Source organism: Haliotis rufescens, unplaced genomic scaffold (genome assembly GCF_023055435.1).
Source record: "Haliotis rufescens isolate VD_foot unplaced genomic scaffold, xgHalRufe1.0.p SCAF_51, whole genome shotgun sequence".
Classification (NCBI taxonomy): domain Eukaryota; kingdom Metazoa; phylum Mollusca; class Gastropoda; order Lepetellida; family Haliotidae; genus Haliotis; species Haliotis rufescens.
In genome coordinates this window covers 189836-215791 of record NW_025964235.1, presented here as the reverse complement: position 1 = coordinate 215791, position 25956 = coordinate 189836, and the positions used below count along the sequence as shown (strand labels likewise).

Sequence of the window (25956 nt, the reverse complement as noted above, 5' to 3'; positions counted from 1 at the left end):
AGGTTGTAGGATATGAATATACCGGTTTTCACAGATGAATATGTGTTCAGGTTGTAGGATATGAATATACCGGTTGTCACAGATGAATATGTGTTCAGGTTGTAGGATATGAATATACTGGTTGTCACAGATGAATATGTGTTCAGGTTGTAGGATATGAATATACCGGTTTTCACAGATGAATATGTGTTCAGGTTGTAGGATATGAATATACCGGTTGTCACAGATGAATATGTGTTCAGGTTGTAGGATATGAATATACCGGTTGTCACAGATGAATATGTGTTCAGGTTTTAGGATATGAATATACGGGTTGTCACAGATGAATATGTGTTCAGGTTGTAGGATATGAATATACCGGTTTTCACAGATGAATATGTGTTCAGGTTGTAGGATATGAATATACCGGTTGTCACAGATGGATATGTGTTCAGGTTGTAGGATATGAATATACCGGTTGTCACAGATGAATATGTGTTCAGGTTGAAGGATATGAATATACCGGTTGTCACAGATGAATATGTGGGCAGGTTGTAGGATATGAATATACCGGTTGTCACAGATGGATATGTGTTCAGGTTGTAGGATATGAATATACCGGTTGTCACAGATGAATATGTGGGCAGGTTGTAGGATATGAATACCGGAATTGAAGTTCAATATGTAATAATTTAATTTCTATCGTTTTGAGACATCCCTCCGATTCCCCAAACCTTAATTGTGCTTTTGTTGACATCCCCAAAGAGAATGACCTTCAGCAACAAATACACAATAATTGTTCCATTGTATGACACCTGGTGTCATCACTGATTTTCAGTGGTCCATTCATATAATTTCACAACTAGTTTGCCCTTTACGCTGAATGGAATCTGTACATTTCAGCAGTGTATTTTCACGCAGCTGGATTACACATCTACAAGCAAGGCTACACACACACGGAATTCCAAGTAACAATTAACTGTTATTTACTGACCTGGGCCGGTTCCACAAAGCGACCTCAGCTCCGACTGTGGTACGACTTTGCGCTGAGATCGTCTTGTGGAACTGGACCCCATGAACTGTAAATCCCCGGTATTAAGCTGATTTCGATTGATGCAAATAATGTCTTGAACGACCGTCGCAAAATTGACTGAAAAGACATTTGGCGCGACAACACGTGACATATTAACCCCTTCCCTTTACAACCTTCAACTCAAAAACAGCAAACAATGGTGTTGTCTATAATATATTCAAAAATATTAAATGCCGTGGTTCGCAACACCTGAAACAGCTGGTGTTGGTGATATTCCGCGGATGTTTTATTTCCACATTCAATTGTGGACAAAGAGTTATTTTGTTTGTTCCATGTAACTGGTTAGCCGTGCTGTATTCCTTTTATCAATACACTGGTTCTGATGTACTGGCGCGTTGCCAGACGCGTGGGCTGAAGACTTAAACTATATTTAGTATACTTGCTAATGAAACAAGAATACTCGTCAATAGTTATCAATATGATTATTTTATGCAGGATGTTTAGAAGGATTTCATAAGGATATGCATTAAGTTAACGGTGACTTCTCATGCTCATGCTCATACACTCATACTGCCTACACTCATGCTGCCTACACTCATTCTGCCTACACTCATGCTGCCTACACACATTCTGCCTACACTCATGCTGCCTACACTCATTCTGCATACACTCATTCTGCCTACACCCATTCTGCCTACTCTCATGCTGCCCACACACACTCTGCCTACACACACTCTGCCTACTCATTCTGCCTACAGTCATTCTGCCTACACACACTCTGCCTACACACACTCTGCCTACACTCATTCTGCCTACATTCATTCTGCCTACACTCATTCTGCCTACACTCATGCTGCCTACACACACTCTGCCTACACACATTCTGCCTACACCCCTGCTGCCTACACTCATACTGCCTACACACATTCTGCCTACACTCATGCTGCCTACACTCATGCTGCCTACACACGCTCTGCCTACACACATTCTGCCTACACCCATGCTGCCTACACTCACGCTGCCTACACACATTCTGCCTACACTCATGCTGCCTACACTCATGCTGCCTACACACATTCTGCCTACACTCATGCTGCCTACATACATGCTGCCTACATACACTCTGCCTACACACACTCTGCCTACACTCATTCTGTCTACACTCATGCTGCCTATACTCATTGAGGTAGGATTTCTAGTAGTTAAAGCGTTTGCTCGTCACGCCGGGTTCGATTCCCGACATGGGTACAATGTGTGAAGCCAATTTCTGGCGTCCCCTGCTAAAATCGGCGCAAAACCAAGCTCACTCACTCACTCTGTCTGTTAGGCATAAGAACACATGCAACAGGGAACATTTCATCTGAGGCAAAAACTAGTTATCTGTCATCAGCACCGACCAGGAAGGGGGTGTTGTTCTCGTTGTTGTCCGTTGTTCTTGGATGTCTACTTCAGCCAGCGCTGTTGGAAATGTTGGTTGGTTCTTTCGTCTGTGTCTGTAGAGGCTGGCATCGATACTTGTGAAGGAAGGGGCAGTAGTTGGGTCAACCTCTGTTACGGGATCAATTTCCTATTTGTAAATCTTATGCATTGGACTAATTTCTCCCCTGGCTCTAGGTCTGGGGGTAGTCATAATACAAAGCACTGCTATGCCTTCTATCTGGGGATTACTATGAGCAGATAACGACTTGAGATTGTCACCGACCGTGCTCAACATCCATTACAATCAGCAAATACATATTTCCAATGTGTAGCACTCTGCAGCCGTACATTCAGCGTATATCGACAAGCAGATACGTTGATATGTCTTTCTTGCTATACTGGTCTTGTAATTTTCGTTGACAGGACGAGTCTATTGTGGGAAAGGGAAGACGGGTATTCGGTAAGCATTCAATCATGTGGAACGTATCCTCTAATTGAACTTGAATGTGTATTATAAGGGTATGGACCCGGGAGTGTCAAATTTGATATTTAGGGGGGAAAATCCTCTTGGCGTTCCCGGGACCAGTAAGGACTGAGACCCGGTTCAATGACACGGGATTTGGCCCACCCGGTACCAGGCAAATAAAAAGAGAACAAAGGAGTACCGCTCATCAATTTCATTACCGTATTTAAGCATAAAAAAGTTAATGACCGTTCAAAATGTACAAATTCATATTTATGTTCAGTCAGGTAAGAAGTTCCGAGAAGTTAATGTTTAATGCTTTTGAAGTTAAAATGTATAAAAAGTTGAAAATGTACATATTCATAATAATCCATCAATATTCCATCAAAGAATTCCTCGAATTATATCGACGTGAGGCAGATCCGACACGTGGTCTGTATAGAGGGGTAACCAAGTAGGCGACGTTGTCAGTGAGGTTATTTTACCTGGATATGCAATTAGTAAACGACGTTGTCAGTGAGGTTATTTTACCTGATTATGCAATAAGTTAACGACGTTAGCAGTGAGGTTATTTTACCTGGATATGCAATAAGTAAACGACGTTGTCAGTGAGGTTATTTTACCGGGATATGCAATAAGTTAACGACGTTGTCAGTGAGGTTATTTTACCTGGTTATGCAATAAGTTAACGACGTTGTCAGTGAGGTTATTTTACCTGGTTATGCAATAAGTTAACGACGTTGTCAGTGAGGTTATTTTACCGGGATATGCAATAAGTTAACGACGTTGTCAGTGAGGTTATTTTACCTGGTTATGCAATAAGTTAACGACGTTGTCAGTGAGGTTATTTTACCGGGATATGCAATAAGTTAACGACGTTGTCAGTGAGGTTATTTTACCGGGATATGCAATAAGTTAACGACGTTGTCAGTGAGGTTATTTTACCTGGTTATGCAATAAGTTAACGACGTTGTCAGTGATGTTATTTTACCGGGATATGCAATAAGTTAACGACGTTGTCAGTGATGTTATTTTACCTTGATATGCAATAAGTTAACGACGTTGTCAGTGATGTTATTTTACCGGGATATGCAATAAGTTAACGACGTTGTCAGTGAGGTTATTTTACCTGGTTATGCAATAAGTAAACGACGTTGTCAGTGATGTTATTTTACCTTGATATGCAATAAGTTAACGACGTTGTCAGTGATGTTATTTTACCGGGATATGCAATAAGTTAACGACGTTGTCAATGAGGTTATTTTACCGGGATATGCAATAAGTTAACGACGTTGTCAGTGATGTTATTTTACCTTGATATGCAATAAGTTAACGACGTTGTCAGTGAGGTTATTTTACCTGGTTATGCAATAAGTTAACGACGTTGTCAGTGAGGTTATTTTACCTGATTATGCAATAAGTTAACGACGTTAGCAGTGAGGTTATTTTACCTGGATATGCAATAAGTAAACGACGTTGTCAGTGAGGTTATTTTACCGGGATATGCAATAAGTTAACGACGTTGTCAGTGAGGTTATTTTACCTGGTTATGCAATAAGTTAACGACGTTGTCAGTGAGGTTATTTTACCGGGATATGCAATAAGTTAACGACGTTGTCAGTGAGGTTATTTTACCTGGTTATGCAATAAGTTAACGACGTTGTCAGTGAGGTTATTTTACCTGGTTATGCAATAAGTTAACGACGTTGTCAGTGAGGTTATTTTACCTGGATATGCAATAAGTAAACGACGTTGTCAGTGAGGTAATTGTTCTATCATGACGTCATTTCTGGAGATTCGAACATGAGCTCGCAATTTGATGACGTCGTAAATTTGACGACGTTATTTTTTTCAGAGGGAGGTGTCTAGTGAGTTGTTCCCCGTATATGGTACTTGGCAACGCAGATGAACGCAATGGCGAAAGAAATATACAACAAGTGAGAGTTGTTTATCGTACAATAAATTACTGAAGGGAGAGTAAATCACTGCAGGAAAAAATGACATCCCCCAATAAATTATTATTCTCCCTGCAGTGTTTTATTGTTCGATAAACAACTCCCATTCGTGTTTAACTCTTAAATACAGTTATACCGCAAAGATATACATGGTGCATGACGTAGTTCATTAAGTCGTCACATGACCAGATAATCCCTAAGCCTTCTCATCCCGTTTGTTAATCCAAATACGGATCTCATTATAGCTAGGCTGTTCAAGGATTATGGTATCACTCAATTAACTGCTCTTTCATTGGCGGATTACACTCTCTCCGATATGCACGCAAGCCAAATCATGTTTCATGTCTGACATTTTTTTTAAGGTCAATCTCACCCAGCGTTTGTACGGAAGCGTAGCGGGGCCGCGGTGATTTTTTTTGTCTAAGTATCTCCTACGTAGGACTAATTATCACCTACGTAAGACTTAGTATCTTCTACCTAGGACTTAGTATTTCCTACGTAGGACTTAGTATGGACTAGAATAACTATCTCCTACGTAGGAGATAGTAAGTCCTACGTAGGAGATACTAAGTCCTAAGTCCGTTTGGAAGTTTTATTCAGGGCGATCAGATATACTGAGTTTTAAGGCATTTATATCACTATAACTAAGACTATTTGTAATATGTTTGTAACAAATTGACTATCAAATTTGAAAGTCTCCTTTTTGGCATTTATCTGACACTTGTGTGTTTTTTTGTGATCACAAAATTTTCTCATCCTTTTAACACGAAAAACCTGCTTCAGCGCTTCATATGTTTTTGTGTCATAAAGAGTCGGCCACTGTTAGATTGTACAAGATCATCATTTTAAATTCTAATCCGAGAAGCGATCACGTCTTTTACACGTGGTAACCAATCTACACGTACACAACCTGTTTGGGTAGGCTGTGTTTCTGACCAGGGAAACAATCTCAAAAACGCAGATCCGCAAGCATTTCATTGGCTCATTTCTTCCTTTTCGGAATTGTCCGATCCCGCCCGAACTAATCACGTGGTATTAATGAATATTCATATCCACGAACTCATGTGGCCCGATAAACCTGAATAAGCACAGACGTCAAACCCCGATTGACTAGACTAGCTGTTCGGTTACGATCAAGGGAAGTAATTATTAAATCCCCCATTACTCATAGGCGTACTGAGACGTATTAAGGAAGGGGCTCGTGTCGACGAACATATATCTGACAGTTGCGCTAGTGGGAAGGTCGTAGATAAATCTTGCACACAACCAGAGCACAACCATGGGTGCTCACGTATCAAGAACGGATTACGAATGGTCATATACCGAGGAGCCTCATGCAACGAGACGGAAGGAAATCCTAGGTGAGAAATTCGTGATGCATTGCTTGCACCATCGAGTTGAGATGCGACCGGCATCCCTTTCACAGGTTCACAGGTTTTCATCAATGCACGCTATGTGATCGTGCGTTCAGTCATACCACTGAATTTATTCCGATCAGAAAGGAATAGATCTGTTTGTTATGTATTCCAACACTAACGGTAAATATAACCTTTAGTCTTGGAAATCAGCTGAGAATGGAAACGTTACATAATTGCCTTGATCGTGATTGCAAGGCGCTTCATGCAGACACACGTCGAACGTGTCAGCGGGTAGAAGTCGCCTCTAATCCAATATCAGATATAAGTACTCTCAGTAACTCAACTGGACCCCGTATATTGCATTCATCTGTGTCCTTTCTTATATTTGATAAGTTGAATTCATCTGGCTTAGAGACCAGTCTACCTGCACGTTGATGGTTTTGTCACTGATGGCGAACACCGTCATTAGGACGGGGACAAGTGCAAATTTACTACCGGGTACCTGACCCCCTGTTACGCGAACTTACCCGGGTACCCGCTGTAGGTCTCAAGTTGGGTACCGTACAACATGTCCGACTGTTAATTGTTGTAATCAAAAACTATTTGGATACACCTAGATGATCTGATCATGTATCATATACATTGAAGTTGACTGACACTTATCTTTACTCAAACATATAAATGTCAGAAGGTCTATGTGCATAGTCAGAAAGAAATGTGAATGTGTCGTGTAACCATGTTTTGTTTTAATTGTCACATGACATGATTATCCTGTAGATTCCCGGTAGGTGTGAAACGATACATCGGTACATTGTCAGTTTTCAATATTTTTAGTCAAGGCGTTCCACACGATTTGACGTAAATATGCATATTGTGATACATATGGTATTGTGATACGTATTGTATCGTGACCTTGCTGTATCATTTCACCCCTAATACCCAGGTCAGAGCTCCAGATAAGCTGCGTATCTGCGTAAAATACGCATCAGAAATGCAGAAATACGCAGTAAAATAAAATCCAAGCGTATCAAATACGCAACGAACATTACAGATACGCTACAAAAATAAAAACTTGTGCGTATCATCAAAAGTAACATTGTGAAGTATCATTGTGAAGTAACCCTGCATATTCGATTCGCAAATCAGCAACTTATTTTGAAATTATAAACGGGCATTTCATCTACCTTGTCAAACTCCACGATGACAGTTACATCATGTGTAAAAACTAGTGGGTAACGGAAATTTGAATACCCAAAAAGAATTACTGATACCCAATGATTTCAAAATGCATGGGTAAAATACCCACAACACCAAAAGCTTATCTGGAGCTCTGCCGGTCCTACTCAGGACCCACCCGACCTGAGTACCCAGTTACTTGTCCAAGCCTTACAACACAGGTGCACCAGGTTAAAAAATTCATTGGGAAAGATGACCAGAAATTGAGAGTGCATTCCACTTCCAGGGGTCAATGACCCAGGCCCCAAGCAGTCTGAATCACTGAGCCGTGAACAATATTCTAGTTGTGAGTTTGCTGGTTCTTGGCTTGTGTCATGAATAGGAGCCATATTCTTGCTTCTGTCTTTTAATATAAACTTCTTTCAAGGTGTCTTGAGAAAATTCTTTTCATATCGACTTGTTAATGGCTTTTTTTTTAATCCACAAATTTATTTATTTAGCACATTACCCTTTACTGCAAACAATATTACACATTGTATTTCATTCAGTTTGAAATAGGTAATCAAAGGAAAGAATAGTTTTTTGAATGATCTGAAATCCCCATTTTGGGATTCCTGGTATAGCATTTAACCTTGAACATTGTTGAAGGCCTACTGCTAGTGCTAGAGTAGTGATATGTATGAAAATACATGCAGTATAGGATGGCTGAACAGAAAATTTGAAATCCATCAGGTGTAGTTGCATGTCTCTCTCCTCGTGTAATGCCAAATATAGTAATGATTACAAACACTGGCTTTTGAAAAAATAGTCAAAATGTTGAGTCATCACATTTTGACCCAGATACTCCCAGCTACACACTATACCCAAGTATTGTAAGAGTTTGAGACATAGGTAGGTCAGCATGGCCCTCTGGAATGTTTTTCTGTCTGTAACTATCACTGCATGAATTGCTTTATGTTCAAGTTCAAGAGGTTTTATTGTACTTAAGGCCTCCGGCCCATATACAAAACAAGAGTACAAAGAGATAATAACCGTGAGTACAACACAGCTAAAGGGATGTGCTGCATACAATACATATGTGGAGACAATGTTACAAAGTGGGTGTACACAATTATTTTACGAAGTGACTTCCCGATACTATAAGATTCTTGCGCCGAGAAAGTGCATGATGAACAAAAAGTGCTAACCTCAGAATTGTTTTTCTATCATTAGAATTCAACAGATTTACATGAATACAAATTTGATAAACGCAGGTATTTCTGTGGAATATATGCTTCCCTAAATCAGTATAAACAGTACAAACAAGCAGTGTATAAAGTTCATCCTCTATACAAGTTTGCCAGAAAGGACACAATCTCATTGGCTTCGGGACAGAACGATGTCGTCCAATATTAACCATTATTTCAGACAATCCGAGACGAAATCTTGAATAATTTATGCGAAGAGATTTGTGTGTTATAACATTTAAATACAATTCAGGTTCAATCAACGATTTAAAAGATCTATACATGACATATCTTGAACTATTTTCAAGTGTCGATCTCCAATCCTGCTGAAACATATCTAGTGACTTTCTATCGAATAATCTTAAAAAATCATGTTTATTACCGACACCTTGATACAACCACAAATAACCGAAACCATGATAAAATAGCATATAACGAATATTTGATGCACATGTTGTGTACCCATGATTGTCAAGATTAAGCAGCATTTTGTATGCTTTTCTAGGCAGGCAGTCTTCGTGCATTTCTAGAATTTTATACCAATATTTTAAACAACGGATATATGCATTAATGTACATCGGATATCTTCAACATTCACCATAAACCATACAGTTTGGAGTGTTTATTCCTGTCTTCAAAAACTTTTTACATGCATATAAATGTATTTTCTCTATTGGTTCATATTTTTTAAAACCCCAAAGTTCTGAGCCGTATAAAAGGATGGCTGTATTTGGGCATCATATAGCTTAAAATAAACTCTAGGTGGAACAGGTTCTAATTTAGATACAGTGGTAAGTAACATGACCATTGCTTTCTTGGCCCTTACAGCTAAATTGTGGACAGTTTTTCCTAAATTCAAAGTCTTAGTAAATAAAATGCCCAGGTATTTATATTCATCTGCAAGACTAACTGGGGTGTTTTTGTAAAACCAGTTTTCGGACTTAGCAAGTTGACCACCTCTGCTAAACACAACCACTTTTGTTTTATCTAGGTTTACTGTAAGTTTCCATTCATCTGTAAATTTTTCTAAGATATTCAGCTGCTTTTGAAGCCCTACCACAGTAACTGATACAAGTTTAACATCATCAGCAAACAATAGCATGAATAGATGGGGTGGGGTAGCCTTGTGGTTGACTTGTTGGCTCATCAGGCCAAAGATCTGGGTTTGATACCTCAAAAGGGTTGTTACATGTGCCGCAAATTTATGGTGTTTACCATATGGTTTCACTTACTGGAGCACTCTGGGTAATTTAATATTATTTTGAAGAACTAGGATTTTGGCATCTTACATAGTAAAAAAAACAACCACCACCACCAACAAACAAACAAACAAACGAACCCCCCAAACAACAACACACAACATGAACAAACAAACAAACTTCTGATAACTGTGAAATATGAATTTGACTGAACATGTTTTTGAATTAACACATATTAAACGTGAAAAGTGTTTATTTTTGTTTTAAAGATTAAGCCAGGGCTTTAAGAAATGAAGTACCGGTAGATTGTTTAGGCTTGCAGCCATGGTGCTGGCTGTATTTAAGAAAATTCACACTTAGATTTATGTACATGTCGTGGTAAATACCCATGTTTACCGGTATATCACTAATTCAACAAACAATGCTCAGCAGATACACAAATAAAACCTCTGTACACGACTGACCAACTCTATGACAAATGCAGGCTGTTAAATCACTTGGGAGAGTCCTGTTGGGAAGTGGGTGTTGAGAATATGGATTGTTGTGTTCCAGTTATACAGAACTGCAACAGGTGTGGTATGGTTTATGGCAATGGGAGCAGGCCTGGTGTGAAACCGATTACACCGGCATGACAGGGATATTTCCTACAGCCACCACTAGGCAACTTTACGGGACATGGTGACTGGCTGGACGCTGAGGGATTTATTAATCATAATTGGCCTTGATCAGTGCAGTCATGGACACAGAATGTTTACTGTTGGTTTATAGATCAGGTTCAATATTATGGATTAGTTGTGATATGTGTGATAATGCTATCAGGGAAGTGTCTGTCCATTGTTACCAATGAGGAAGTGATGTAGATAGATTGAAATGTCTATCCCCAGTTTTGAAAGGTGTGATAATGCTGTCAGTGAAATATCTGTCTCGCGTTTTGATAGGTGTGATAATTAGAGGTGTAATGATACGGTGGGGTCATGATACAAACGTATCCTGATACTGTGGGTGCGATACAATTCAACTGACAAGTTATTATTCTTTCTTGTTGGAATGAATCACATCTCTAAAACATTTGTTATTAAATTTCAGAAATATATATCAAAGATGGGATATTGTAGGAGAGAAATATATTGGCTAGATGGCGCTGTGAATGTTGTACTGTATGTCCAACCATGAAATACTAGAGTCTGCATAAGTGTGAGAGTCTGTTATTATTTACATGTTTTTACACCAATACAACTTGCAATGAATTGTATTGTATGTATCATGATACAGGAATTGTATCATGGGTCTTGTATTGCGGTACAATACTATATCAGCATATCTTTACACCACTAGCGATAATGCTGTCACAAGTCTGTCCCCAATCCAGTTAGGAAGTGATGTGTGAGAGATTGATTGACAGAGAAATATAAACATGACACAACCTTGTGAAGGACAGATATTGATTCAAATGGTTGCTATGGATACCAGATGGTTTCTGAACCAATGTTATTGATTTGGTGAGTTGTAGATTTGCATACTGTCTAGGTACCTGTGTCGTAGCGTGTGTTGTTACATACTGTCTAGGTACTGTCATGCTTGATAGCTTTATAAATATGTAAATTATTTAAAATGAGATCAACAGAGATCATGGAGATGTCACACTTGTGACCTAAATATAATTTAACTTACAGTTGTACTATTGGCCATGTGGCATTGATTGATTGATTGATTGATTGATAGATAGATAGATAGATAGATAGATAGATAGATAGATAGATAGATATACAGTTTGCAATCAGTGACTGAGTGTTACATTGCATTCCCGTGATGTCAAAGTGGCTATAGTTTGGACAGACCTGTGACATGAGCAACAATCCACACCATAAGAAAACCCTTTTCTACATGTCCTGAGCACCCAGAAATATTAATATGTTGAATATAGTATATGAAAGTAATCATTGAGAATTTTTTTTAAAACTAGTATCACTTTCGAATGTTGTCTTAGTGGTACATGCGGAAAAAAAACTAACTAAGTCAGATATACAGTGACTTTAATAGAGGCGCATGGTGTTAGGACATTTCATTGATTTTAACTTTGATAGGACATTTTTTTAAATCACGGGGCGGCAGAATAGCCAAGTGGTTAAAGCGTTCACTTGTCAAGCCAAAGCCAGGTTCGATTCCCACCATGGCTACAATGTGTGAAACTTATTTCTGTTGTCACCCGCTGTGGTATTGCTGGAATGTTGCTAAAAAGCATACTCTCTAACTCATCTATTAGCGCTTTTGAACAAAACATTCAGGACATTTAGGATGACAACTAGTCTTCTGGCAAATGGGCCGATCTAAAACCCTGATAAAGCTTTAGTTTGCACAGACTGCTGTTTGTGTACTAGGCTTGTGTTCTTTCCACTCTTCCTCCTGTACTCTGATCTAGAAAGTCGACCAGTGTCGTGTGTACAGATGAATGTCTCCTTTATCAGAGCTCCAGATAAGCTTTTGGTGTTGTGGGTATTTTACCCATGCATTTTAAAATCATTGGGTATCAGTAATTCTATTTGGGTATTCAAATTTCTGTTACCCACTAGTTTGTACACATGTGGGTACTTAAGTTAGATATTTAAAAACACTATTCATCTAGTCCCTGCAAACTGGTGTCGTGTGGGTTCGAGAGCTTTATAGGACGATACCACGATACTTCCACAAGAAAGTGTGATGGCAAATGATCATGATGTAACTGTCATCGTGGAGTTTGGCAATGTTGTCGGAATGCCCGTTTATAATTTCAAAATAAGTTGCTGATTTGCTAATTGAATACGCAGGGTTACTTCACAATATTTTGATGATACGCACAAGTTTTATTTTTGTAGCGTATCTGAAATGTTCGTTGCGTATTTGATACGCTTGGATTTGATTTTACTGTGTATTTCTGCATTTCTGATGCGTATTTTACGCAGATACGCAACTTATCTGGAGCTCTGTTTATGATATTTGAACATTTGAAGAGCTGCTCGAGTTTACACATTATCAGCCCTCGTGAAAAAACCTCAATAAATATGATACCCATGAAATATGTACTGCTTGAAAAGGTGAGATCATTTTGAATGAGGATTTGTAATCTGTTTTGCAAGGATACTTTACAATGCTAGGTTAAAGTGGAATGACAACAGTGTGTTTGTACAGAGCTATGGAAGGCCTAAGTATAGCATAATCCTTTAGCACAATGCAGGTCAAGGGTAGACACAGCTAAGAGGCCACCTAATTCTGTCTGTAATAAAATTTAAGGTTGTTGTTTCTGCCCAAATATATTTATGCCCCCCAACCTCATGTATGAAATAACCTGTAGGTTACATTTCACCAGTGATATCCATCTTCCTGATTTTTGCATATGTACCATTTTGGATTTGATGTGAGGTGTATATCAAATATATGTAATTTTTTTAATTCATTGCTCTATGCCATGTATATATTAAGTAGAAAATAAAATTTAGAAAAGTATGTACTTTTCCAAATCCCATGACACCCTTCTGTCCCTATGGTGTCCATTTGTTCACTGATCTCTTTGAGACGAGAGCAAACCTAGGTCTTCCTTTTGACAACTCATCATCACAGAAGTGTTATTTTGTAAAGATGAAGATCTATATTTCTGAGTAAAATTTCAAAACTGAATCCCCATTAAGTGAGTGAGTGAGTGAGTGAGTATGTTTTACGCCGCTTTTAGCAATATTCCAGCAATATCACGGCGGGGGACACCAGAAATGGGCTTCACACATTGTACCCATGTCGGGAATCGAACCCGGGTCTTCGGCGTGACGAGCGAACGCTTTAACCACTAGGCTACCCGACCGCCCGAATCCCCATTAAGTGTTCAGCAAATCAGTTGACACACTCACTTAAACAATTAACAAAACAAGCTAAAACTTTCTCATGCTTCTGTTTTCAGCCAAATATCCCCAGGTAAAGAAGTTGATGGGCACTAATCCCAACCTGAAGTACATTGTGACATTGATGGTCCTGGTGCAGATCCTAGCAGCGTACTTCATCCAAGATGCATCGTGGGTAACTGTGGTGTTGTTGGCTTACTGTTTTGGTGGTACCATCAACCACTCATTGACACTTGCCGTCCATGAAATTTCTCACAATTTGGCGTTCGGACATAGTAGACCACTAGCAAACCGAATACTAGGATTCTGGGCCAATCTTCCAATCGGCATTCCGATGTCCATCTCCTTCAAGAAGTACCATCTGGAGCATCACAAGTATCAGGGGGATGATATGCGTGATGTTGACATCCCCTGCAAGCTGGAGGGGCAGTTCTTCACCAACACCATGACCAAGTTTATATGGGTGTTGTTGCAGCCCTGGTTCTATGCTCTGCGACCTCTGTTTGTCTACCCAAAGCCACTGACAACCTTGGAGGTTATTAATGTTGTCATACAGTTTTCTTTCAACGCTGCTATTGCATATTTCTTTGGAGCAAAGTCTTTGGTGTATTTGGTGGCCGGGACCTTAATGGCCACGGGCATGCATCCGCTGGCTGGGCACTTCATCTCGGAGCATTACATGTTCATCAAGGGTTATGAGACCTACTCCTACTACGGCTGCCTCAACTATCTCACCTTCAATGTCGGCTACCACAATGAACACCACGACTTCCCCAACATCCCTGGATGTAACCTGCCACAGGTGAATATTACTCCTATGCAGGGTGTTACCTTGACCTACAAAACTAGGGGTCCAGGGGACCCCACTTACTAATTGCAAGGGTCCTTACAGGAGATCCGAGAATCTTGTAAAGTAAACAAGTGGTGTAGTGATCTTAACTGTAGGGCTGGGACGATACACCACCAGTGCGATCCGATTTGTATCACCATAACTTACTCATGATCTGATATGTATCACAATACTTGCATTGCATGTGCTCCTATCTGTGGTGCGTAAGCCATCTTTTTCATAGACAGGATGGCCAAATACCTGGCACACTGATGATTTACACTGAGCAGTGTGAAGTAGGCACAACAAATGAAAATATGTATGTTTTCACTATTAACTTGCACAACTGATTAGTGTTTAGTGGAACTGTTATTAAAGCAAACAATTAAGGTCAGAATTGATATTTTTTACTTTGTGTGCAACTGTTATCGATACTTGTATCGAGCAGTTACAAATTGCAATCCATCGATGCATCGGTGTACCGTCCCACCACTACTGTATTGTAAGATTTGATAATTACCGCAACTGCAGGAACAGGATAGGAGTTTTTAGCACATGGGTCACTTGGTTTTAGCACATGGGTCACTTGGTTTTAGCACATGGGTCACTTGGTTTTAGCACATTGGTCACTTGGCTTTGAAAGAGGTCATTTACATTTGGGTTGTGTCATATGGAAAAGTTGGATTGTTAGATTCGCTCTGAAATAATCAATTCATAAATTGTCTGATCAACAAGGATTCGGATCAATGTGACTACTTAGGGATCAAGTGAATCACAACGTTTGGAAACTAGCACCTCATGTCATCGATTTTCAGTGATCCATTCATATAATATTCACCACTATTTTGCTTTTTATGCACAATGGGATCTGTTTTGTCGAACAGTTTCTTAGGGAAACATCATTTGTGAAGGAATTTCGGTGTCAATTGTAGGTTAAATGCTACAAATAACAACAAAACATATTACATATGTTTAACGCAGTACCACTATATATAACACAAGAAATCCTGCAATATGTATAATCTATCAAAAACTTGTTCACTTTCAGGTAAAGAAGATTGCACCTGAGTATTATGACGATCTACCCTGTCATAGGTCATGGGTCAAGGTCATCTACGACTTCATCACTGACCCTGAGATTGGGCCCTATTCCAGAATTAAGAGGAATCCAAAGACAGACAAGCAGTCAACCAACGGGAAGGCTGTTGAAACAAATTCTGAATCGAACAACAATGGTGACGTTAAAGCCACCAATGGAGCCATTAAACCCACCAATGGTCATGTTCAGAATGGACTTGAACACAGAAGTGTTTCCAAAACACCTCTTCAAAGTACTTAATATTCCATTATTGTAATATATGTTACTAGGTAATAATAATAATGTTGCCATGGTAATTGGTAATGTGGTGTTATATTTCTATAACAACTGTACATATGTTGTTTGATATTTACATCAAGTATGCTTAGCCATCCTCAAGTTCAGCAAAGGATTGTTATGGCTCCATTGTCTCTCAATTTAAATTAATTCATTTGAAAAAAGTTGATTGAAGTGGTATTTTTTACCCAAAATATTATCAGAGAAAAGTGAAAAAGCCCTTTTTTATGTCTCTGGCTTTTTATTAATATTATGCAGTATTTTGTTCACAGCATCAGATATGAACGTGGGCATTCAGCGTTAGAAATTAGGGCAAGTCCTATAGTCCTTGCCAAACTGCCCAAGTGTTGAGGTATTGGGACTAGTAGAAATCACTGGCATTATAATTGTAGAATCATAATAGTATTTTCTTATGCATACATATAGGATTTTCTTACTTTATAGTTTAACATTGCTCCACATTTTTTTCATGGATTTTGTACTGACAATTATTAACACATAGATCTTCAATAGCCATATTGGCTTGTAGAGATTATTCGTCCCCAGTTCTGAAACTGTCTCCAGACCTACAGTATCAGCTACATGGACATAGGTTTTATCGTAATGGTTGACGAGTCTGGAAATGTCTGGTGTGTGTTTAAACTCAAATAACCTATTCTGCTAGAAGTGTGTTCACACCAATTTAGATTCTGTGAAATGGAGCTAGTGTGTGAGTTAATAGCAGGCCTCAAAGTTGCAACTAAAACGGTCGCCAATGCGACCTAATTTTCAATTTGTCTACTGTCTAAAATTCAGAGGTAGCCAAATGACAACCTTGTAAAATATCTTGTGGCGACTAAATTCTATTGCTGCACATATTTAGACACAAAAATAAACAAGTCTGCTACTAATTGTACTCGCAAATAATTCCTCCTAAAGTTAAAAATGAACCGAAATACATAAATATTAATGCAATTAGTATTTTATTTTAGTTGATAGTTTATTGGATAAGCAAGGATATACCTATATAATCTACTGACATAAATTGCATCATTGTTCGAGTCACAAATAACAAAAGTCAAGTACAGTTTCCACTAATATACAATAATAGTTATTTGATCAAAGATAATTTCAAATGCTTTTTGCTACCTACACTATTGGCTTGACTTCTTAATTTTACCACTGGCTACCTGGAAAAAAATACTTGTAGCCATACGGACTTGGTAAAAATTTAAACTTTGAGGCCTGAATTGTAAGTTTAAGGTTTCTGTTATGTCCAAGAATTAGGTTCAAATACTACACTACTCAGATAAATTAGGGCCACCTGATTATTTCATATTACTATAGTTACTATAGACTTTGCTTGTCGTAAGAGGTGACTTTCGGGATCGGGTGGTCAGGCTCGCTGACTTGGTTGATGCATGTCATCGTATTTCTATTGCGTAAATCGATGCAGATCAATTATTTACAGATGCAGTCATATAGCTGGAATATTGCTGAGTGTTGCAAACGCTGCTATGGATACTCTAGTGGTTCTACAGGCCTATGCAAGCAGTGGAGGATGTTCCGTACAGCATTGGTGTATTGGAGACTCAAAGCAGTTTATTATTGAAGTTTGAATCAAAGATCATCCTGAGTGTTTAAAATCTTGAGTTAGTTTAGTGTGAGAGAAAGAACTGTGTGCTGTGCTGTGTTTTAGTTTGTGGATGGATCGCCCCCTTTTTTCTTATCTTGTAACATTTATTTATACTACTTATTGAAATTGAGTCAATATGAATTTTTTGGTTTAGATTTTATAAACCATGAAACTGAAACATGAACAGGAAAACAATGTTGGGTCCATTTTTACAATGTTTATTGAATTTGATTATTCCAAGTTTCTTAAATTCAACTAAACTGTTAAGATCCATGGGCGTTTGACAATCGAACATGGCGTGACTGGCCGAGTCTGACATGGTAGTCCTACACCTCCATGATTCAAAACCATCAGGGGGCGGTGGTGTAGCCTAGCGGTTACGGCGATTGCTCGTCACGTGGATGACACAGGTTCGATTTCCCGACATGGGTGCAATGTGTGAAGCCCATTTCTGGTGTCCCCCGCCATGATTTTGTTTGAACATTGCTGAAAGCGGCATAAAACCATACTCACTCACTCAAAAGCTGGGGAACTACCACCATCTACCATCTACATCACCATGAACATCACTATGAACATCACTATGAACATAGCCGAGACTTGTTTGTAATGCTCAAGGCTAATGGTTGTACCGTACTTTGTATCAGTGTCACTGAAAAGTTGGTTCTGTGTAAGTAGAGAGAAAGTAATCACCTCAATTGTCAGGCTGAAAAGTCCAACAATATCTGTAGCATGATGATCCGGGTGATGGAAACAAACACATTTTGAACATCAAGTTTACTTATAAATTTTGTTCTATTTCAATCTCATGGCAACTGAGATTGTTTCAGATTTACTGATATTGATATGTACTACACAGTTTGTTCATATTTGATACTATTTTCATTTGATGTATCATTGAGTTGAAGTACCTGTACAGTTAGGAAACGTTGTGTAGTACATACACCCTAGTTCATCTGTAAAACCCGGAATGTGACGAGTTTGTTTCTCAACAGTCCATGTACCATTGAAATGTTATCCAACGAGAAAATGAAACAGACACCTGGATTGGAATGTGTCCCCAGCAATCTATGCTGGTCGCAAGAAGCAGCTTCGTCGGTCGGTCTTGGTGACTTGGTTGATTGTATGTCATCATACCCGTTGTGTGTTAAATTATGTACAGGCTGACATCATATAGCTGGAATATTGCTGAGTGCGGCATTAAACCAGACACACACAGACACATGCGTGACCAACTCGTGTTATTCCGGGACAAGCTGAATAGCGACTCGTGCCCCTCTTATGGCCATTTTTGCGACTGGGTTCCGTCTTAGTGCAAACAGGCATACCTACAACAATTGTCAACTCGTTGCGTAATGGTGCATATTTATTTCCCCATATATTATATATATTTCAGATACAACTTTAAGCACATCGGGACGTGCGGAATTATACAGTATGATCGAACACATTTCACTGTGTCTTGGGTATATTTTTAGATGCAAGACATATGTAAAATCGAAAAATATTTCTGAGGGATTCTTTGACGAAGAACTTGAAATCATACGCGCATTCTGATTGGTTTGTCGTATTTTTGCACATAACATTAATCGATAGGGGGACGAGTCTTCTTGCAGGTTACGGAAAGGGGCGAGTGGTAATGAATGACGCAGACACACACACACACACACCCACACTGTAAGACAATCCTTAATTGTAAGACAATTCTAACAGTGTTTATTCAAATATGTTAATTTGAGAATACTTTAGACTTGACATTGATAGGTGCATAGGTTATAGAAGTTTCTCCCATATGTTCAATACAGGTTTCTTGTGCAATGTACAGGTGTGTTTTTCCTTAATGACTTGATTGTCTCAGCTTCTAGTTTGATACAAAGGCAAATCTGCCTTACCACTGCTTTTTAAGATCCATCCCATTTTAACCTTAATTTTTGTCTATGAATCTGTGAAAATTGCTTTATTTTTTCTTATATTTTAAGTTCTTTATATACCTGTATTAACCTGTATGCCTTAAGGGAAAGATTGGAACTTTCCTCCAAATGTAGTCTATTTTACAGTCTATATTTTGTATTTTATATCTTCCTATTTCTTCTCATTGGAGGAGAATATTCTTGTTGTCATCCAAGCATATTTTGTATTGTCTTCCATGTTGTTAGCTTTATGGACCCATCATTAGATATTCTGGGGTGGGGAAGGATGGTGGGGGAGGATGGTGAGGTAGGATGTTTGGGACGGATGGTGGGGAAGGATGGTGGGGTAGGATGGTGGGGTAGCCTAGTGGTTAAAACATTAGCTCATTATGCCGAATACACCTGGTTCTATTCCCCACATGGGTACATTGTGTGAAGCCCATTTCTGCCATTAACAGAGAAGATGCCCATCAGTTGCAGTCAATGTTTCCACGACACCTTTTCATATTTGTTTAGTGTCTGGTCATATAATTTGACTGTTCAGTCATTGACAATTTTGTTACATTGTTTGCTTTGAATTGTTCTTTGCTTGTTGGAAATGGAAAACAAAACCAGGTGTCATTCACTTTGATGAATTGATGCTTCTTTTTTTAGCTAATTTTGATATTCAGAATTCCATCTGAAACTGTCAATGGATGTTATTTTTATTTACCAGAAAATAACCAAAAATGTTTCACATTGTCAGCATTGTCAAGAAAGGTGGATAATAAAACATCAACAATTGGAATATTTTGGAATTGATATACATGTAGTTGTATAAATGAAGCAAGTATGAAGGCAACGTAGGAGATATAAAACGTATAATATGAAGGCAGTGCATGGACAATAGAAGAAAAATGTCTACGAAGGCAGCATATGAACAATACGGACAACATGAAATATGAAAGTGCAACATGAAATATAAAAGTGCAACATGAAATATGAAAGTGCAACATGAAATATGAAAGTGTTACATGGAACATGAAAGTGCAATATTAAATATGAAAGTGAAACATGAAATATGAACGTGAAACATGACATGAAAACACAGCGTGGGTCGATGCTCATGATGTCAATTACTGGATTGTCTGGTCCAGACTCGATTATTTTACAGACCGCCGTCATATAGCTGGAATATAGCTGAGTGCGGTGTTAAACAACAAACAAACAACATGAATATGGAAGTGCAACATGACATGACAAGTGCAACATGACATATGAAAGTGCAACAGAATATAAAAGGGCTGCATGAAATATGAAAGTACAAAATGAAATATGAAAGTACATGTAAGAAAATGCAAAACAAAATATGAAAGTAAGAAATGAAATATGAAGGTGCAACATGAAATATGAACGTACAGAATGAAATGTGAAGTGCAACGTGACATGACATGTAAGTAAGAAATGAAATATGAAAGGGCAACATGAAATATGAAAGGGCTACATGAAATATGAAAGGGCAGCATGAATATATGAAAGGGCAACATGAAATATGAAAGGGCAACATGAAATATGAAAGGGCAGCATGAATATATGAAAGGGCAACATGAAATATGAAAGGGCAACATGGAATATGAAAGGGCTACATGAAATATGAAAGGGCAACATGAAATATGAAAGGGCTACATGAAATATGAAAGGGCTACATGAAATATGAAAGGGCTACATGAAATATGAAAGGGCAACATGAAATATGAAAGTGCAACATAAAATATCAAAGGGCTACATGAAATAGAAAGGGCAAGCGTTCAATCCTTTACATTGTTTTCTAATTGTTCGTTATAACTGAAATACGTTTCTAGCAAGTTTCATGACGTGAACAGTGCGGGTGGAACCACGGCCTAGATAACATTGCAATTGTAAATTACTTGGACTTCACCTCTGTGCCTGTCAGTTTGATAAGGTGATGTCAAGGTGTAATATCAACCACTGCTTGACACAGTAACATTGTTTACCGCCTGGCATCGTGCATTGATTGACCGGTGACATGGGCTCTATCAGCAGACGTTCGAACACCTAGATAACAATGGATCGGAACGTGAGGGAATGTTGATAGGTATCTGCCGTCACGCGACGTTGTTCATACATTCGACCACTGGTTTGCCTGGACCAGACTTGAACATTTTCAGGTATTTACTGGTAGTTGGAATATTGCGGACAGCAGCAGCGTTAGACAACATTCACTCTTTTGTCCATTAGATATACTACTAACCAGAAGTAAAGGACCATCCGATTCTTTCATATTACTGTAGTTATTCTCTCATTACAGGTTAACCATATAAAGGGACTCAACCTATTATAAAAAAGTACGAGAACCTGTACTTTACTAAGAAAGTGTTATCCCAAATATGACATTTGTTGCATTTGACCACTTTCTAAAAGGCATTGTGTGTCCAAAGCTTTCGGGCACGCGAGCCGTGCCTATTTACACTTGTCAGAGGGGCACGTGATCTAGACTGTCAGAGGGGCACGTGATCTAGACTGTCAGAGGGGCACGTGATCTAGACTGTCATAGGGGTACGTGATCTAGACTGTCAGAGGGGCACGTGATCTAGACTGTCATAGGGGTACGTGATCTAGACTTCCAGTTGGACTTTCATTTTGTGGAAGCATCGGTGGCTGAGTGGGTTAGATCGCTGACCTTGTGTGCAGGCGATTAGGTGCCTCACTCTGGCAGTGTGGGTTCGAATCCTGAAATATAAAGTACGAGAATAATTATGTTCTTTACAAAGAAAGTGTTATCCCAAATATAACACTTGTTACAGGTTAACGATTTAATTATGAAATAATACCATGACAGGTTAACTATAGTAATATGAAAGGCTACCATGAACGATTAACTATATAAATATGAAGTAATAGCACGAAAGATTATCTATAGTAATATGAAAGCATTAGGTGGTCTTTAACTTCTTTTGAATAGTATATAAAGACGTATACACTGAGGCCAAACAGCATTCAGAGCTAGTTGCAGGATCGCACGAACAGGCAGTAATGTCAACAAAATGAGCTATTTACTCGACAAACTTTGCGTCCCTCTCACTGGACTTTAACGGCACGGGGTTAAGTAGTTAGGAGTCAGGCTGTGGACATTATTAGAAACATATTCTGTTTGTTGACTATGTTAATAGAGGGGCGAATATCAAACACAGTAAAATATACTTTGATCTACGGAAATTCCTTGTGGCACGGCCTCAGCTCGCATGATGGGAGGTATTGTATGTTTTTTGTTTGTGGGGGTACGATCACACGAAATCAACCTTTACCGATGTCCACCGGAACACAACAGTTTGCTGGGAATCTATTCTTACTGTTTCTAATATCAAGTAGGGTAGGGTAGCCTTTCTGTTAGCTTGTCACGCCAAAGACCCGGGTTCAACACCCCACGTTGGTACTATGTGTTAAGCCCATTTTGGGTGTCCCCCATGATGTTGTTAAGGATCAAAACCGACTTGGAGGTCTTGACGGGAAATGTAAGCCCTGGGAGAAGGGAAATTAGGGAGGGCGAAGCTCCCGAACTCCCAGGGCTTACATTTCCCGTCAAGACCGAGAAGGAGGTTTTGATCTGACTTATAAACCGTCAAATTAACTTAGAACCGTATTAATGATTGATTGATTGATTTTTAGAAAGTTTTATAGGTGTTCGGGCAACTAGGCCCATTTACACCTTGCCCATAATAAAGGTTTGCTAAATACCTAGATACTTCATAGAGTAGTGAAACTGCCACACGCTTTAAAAGCACCACACACTACTTTAAGATAGTGTGGCTGATATATTCAACAGAGCCCTATGGTCATCATAGATAGCAATAGCATTATTATAGACATTAAAAATGGAGACTGATTTTTTATCCTTCAAATGAATAATGACTTCATTCCCTTGTAATTGGGATGGTTGAACTTTATTTCACTAAACGACAGTGAGTGAGTGAGTTTAGCACTACCACCTGTAAAACCAAACTGACGATCTTTACGTAGGCAGACATAACCTTCCCAAGGGAATTGCTGGTTAGGAGTTAAGAATGTCTCCTGAAGACAAAACATCTGGCTTTGGGTCAAGACTGTTAATACAAACTTTAAATCCTGGACCGTTAGCACTTAGTGATCTAGCATCAAGAGATCCATAAGAAGGATGGATTAAGACTTCCATTGTTGACCCTTAACCATGCTCGTCAGATCATCAGGGGACAATCTTAACCCCAAGAGGGACTGGGCAGCTGACGCTATCGTCTGGAGACCATCAGACTTGAATGCACGAGTAGTGCCAAGATTAGCAACTATACAAATAACAAAGTTGAGAAAATCAACAGGAGAGACATTGTTAAATAAAGGTTTGCAAGATGATTCAGGCATGATGTCAACAACAGGATCAGTCTGACATTCAACTTCCAAAGTTTCAGTCTGAGTACTAGCATTCACCATGACTGGAGAAGACACAACATCAGAAATTGTAATAACATGATACAGTGGTTTAGCTGCAGGAGGTCGTTTAGGGATTGCTGGAACCTGAGCGACATCTAAATCTCCACGCACCTGTCGAACAGCCTGAGAATAAGACAACTTACCCTCCACTCGGACTTTCTGCATCTGGACAGATTCCTGGTATTTAATGCAACCTTTGTATGCCGCAGAGTGTGCACCACCACAGTTCTTACATTTAAGTGTACTTTCATTGCACTCCTCGTATTTGTGCTTCCCTCCACATTTAGCGCACACATGATGAGTGCTCCTACACTTAGCAGAGACATGCCCAAAGGACTGACACTTGAAGCATCGCAGAGACAACATGATCTGGTAAAGACTGGCCAGTAAATGTAAGAAGAACAGATTTGGTGGGAACTTTATCAGGCCCACGAGTCAGACGCACAGCAGAGCATATTAGAGGTAACACAGGTTTCAACTCGTCCTCAATTTCATTCATCTCAATATCCAGATCAATACCATAGATGACTCCACTTGATCTCATTAAGGATTCAGGCTCATGAGGGGTGACAAAATGTTCATCAAGTTCTGTGACTTGCAAAAGTGTTTTGGCAGCCTCAACGGTTTTTGCATTGACACTAACATCTCCCCTGGCCATCCGCTTAACACTGACTATTTCTGTAGTGATCTTAGCCAAGGCTCTAGCCAAAGCACGCTCTGTCATAAGTTGACAGAGGGTCGTTGAACCATCATCATATTCATCTACATCGGCTTTGAAGATAACAGTGGTTGATTTGACCCGCGCTGGCTCATCAAATACAAAAGTAAGATCAGACCTTGCAGTAGTAGAACAGTATTTGGTTGCATGGCAACACAGGCTTTTTTAGAAGTACCATCTGGAATACGGCCGATTCGCTTCCTCCCTGAAGCCACCACTGTAAATCCTTCCTCACATTCCATTCTGTTGTCAGCCATTGCCGAGGACAATCCCCAACAACTGACTGTAACAAATAGCAAACACCAAATAGAAATTAAAAGTTTGAATGCATTCCAACACAAGAGAAATCAAAAGCCAAAAGAACCAAAGAGGAAGTATCATAAACAATCAAGTGTGTTGTATAACACTAGACAAGTTGCTGAGAAGCAAAAGACGTCCGAACTCGACGGCAGTCAAGACCGAACTCCCGTATTAATGAATATCAATGATTCTCATATGACTGGTGTGTCTCGCTATCATGAACGCTGTTTACGCGGCGGTAATCAATCGCACAAACGCAACGCACGTGCATTTGCTGCACGAGCAGGTTATATCTCGGTCAAGTACACGTGGTTTCATTCACTTGTGTTGAAAAACGGCCGAGGAAGGGGAAGACTTTTTTATTTCACAGTCCACATTTATCAATGAAATTTCCGAAAGTAATGCTCGTGATGCTGATAAGGATGATGTAGACGACTTTGCGTTTCGCTTTGGAGAGCCATTGTGTGAGCGGGAGATAGAAGAAAAATGTGCTATACAACAAGATTATACCGTGGTGAAGTTGATGAGCGAATGATCTGCGAAGTAACTGGTAGGTATAAAAAAAATTAAAAAAATAGTAAGTAGAAAACACATTTCTCGGACATTTTTCGGAGAAATCAGTCCACATGGTATTTTATTATTTGGGATACTTGAAATTGCACGAAATGATCATTGGAACAATGCAGAAAGCCGTAAAATCAATTTGTTTTGTCAACTGTTCGTAAGGTATCATCAAAATGGTTATGCAGACTTTTCACCTGCTATAAATCGGGTGAGCCTGATGACTGAAGATTTGCTGAAAACCGTTTAAATAAATCTGATAACCGCGATATGACAACACAATGTATTTTCGAAAAGCCTCTTATCTATATACTCTAGCAAGCGGGTCAGATGAATATGTGTTATATCACAGTTTGAACATATGTTTCAGTGCATAGAAGTGATGCCGTACGTACGTATAAACGTCCCCCGAAAAAGATGAAATGGACATTGGTCGTCGTTTTGTACTCAATTTCACTTTTCATTAAACCTACTTCATAAGTGTTGCTTTCATTAATTTGCACTGTAAGGCAT

The 25956-nt window shown here is 39.1% G+C and overlaps 1 protein-coding gene across 1 annotated transcript; it reads left to right on the top strand.

Annotated features, from left to right (window-relative positions):
* Positions 1-5993: 5993 nt before the first annotated feature.
* On the top strand, positions 5994-16077 carry LOC124140687 (sphingolipid delta(4)-desaturase DES1-like). The gene is made up of 3 exons (XM_046508377.2): positions 5994-6210; positions 13734-14476; positions 15552-16077. Exons 1-3 carry the CDS (start codon positions 6129-6131, stop codon positions 15840-15842), a joined length of 1116 nt encoding a protein of 371 aa, XP_046364333.1. The 5' UTR covers positions 5994-6128; the 3' UTR covers positions 15843-16077.
* Positions 16078-25956: the final 9879 nt, after the last annotated feature.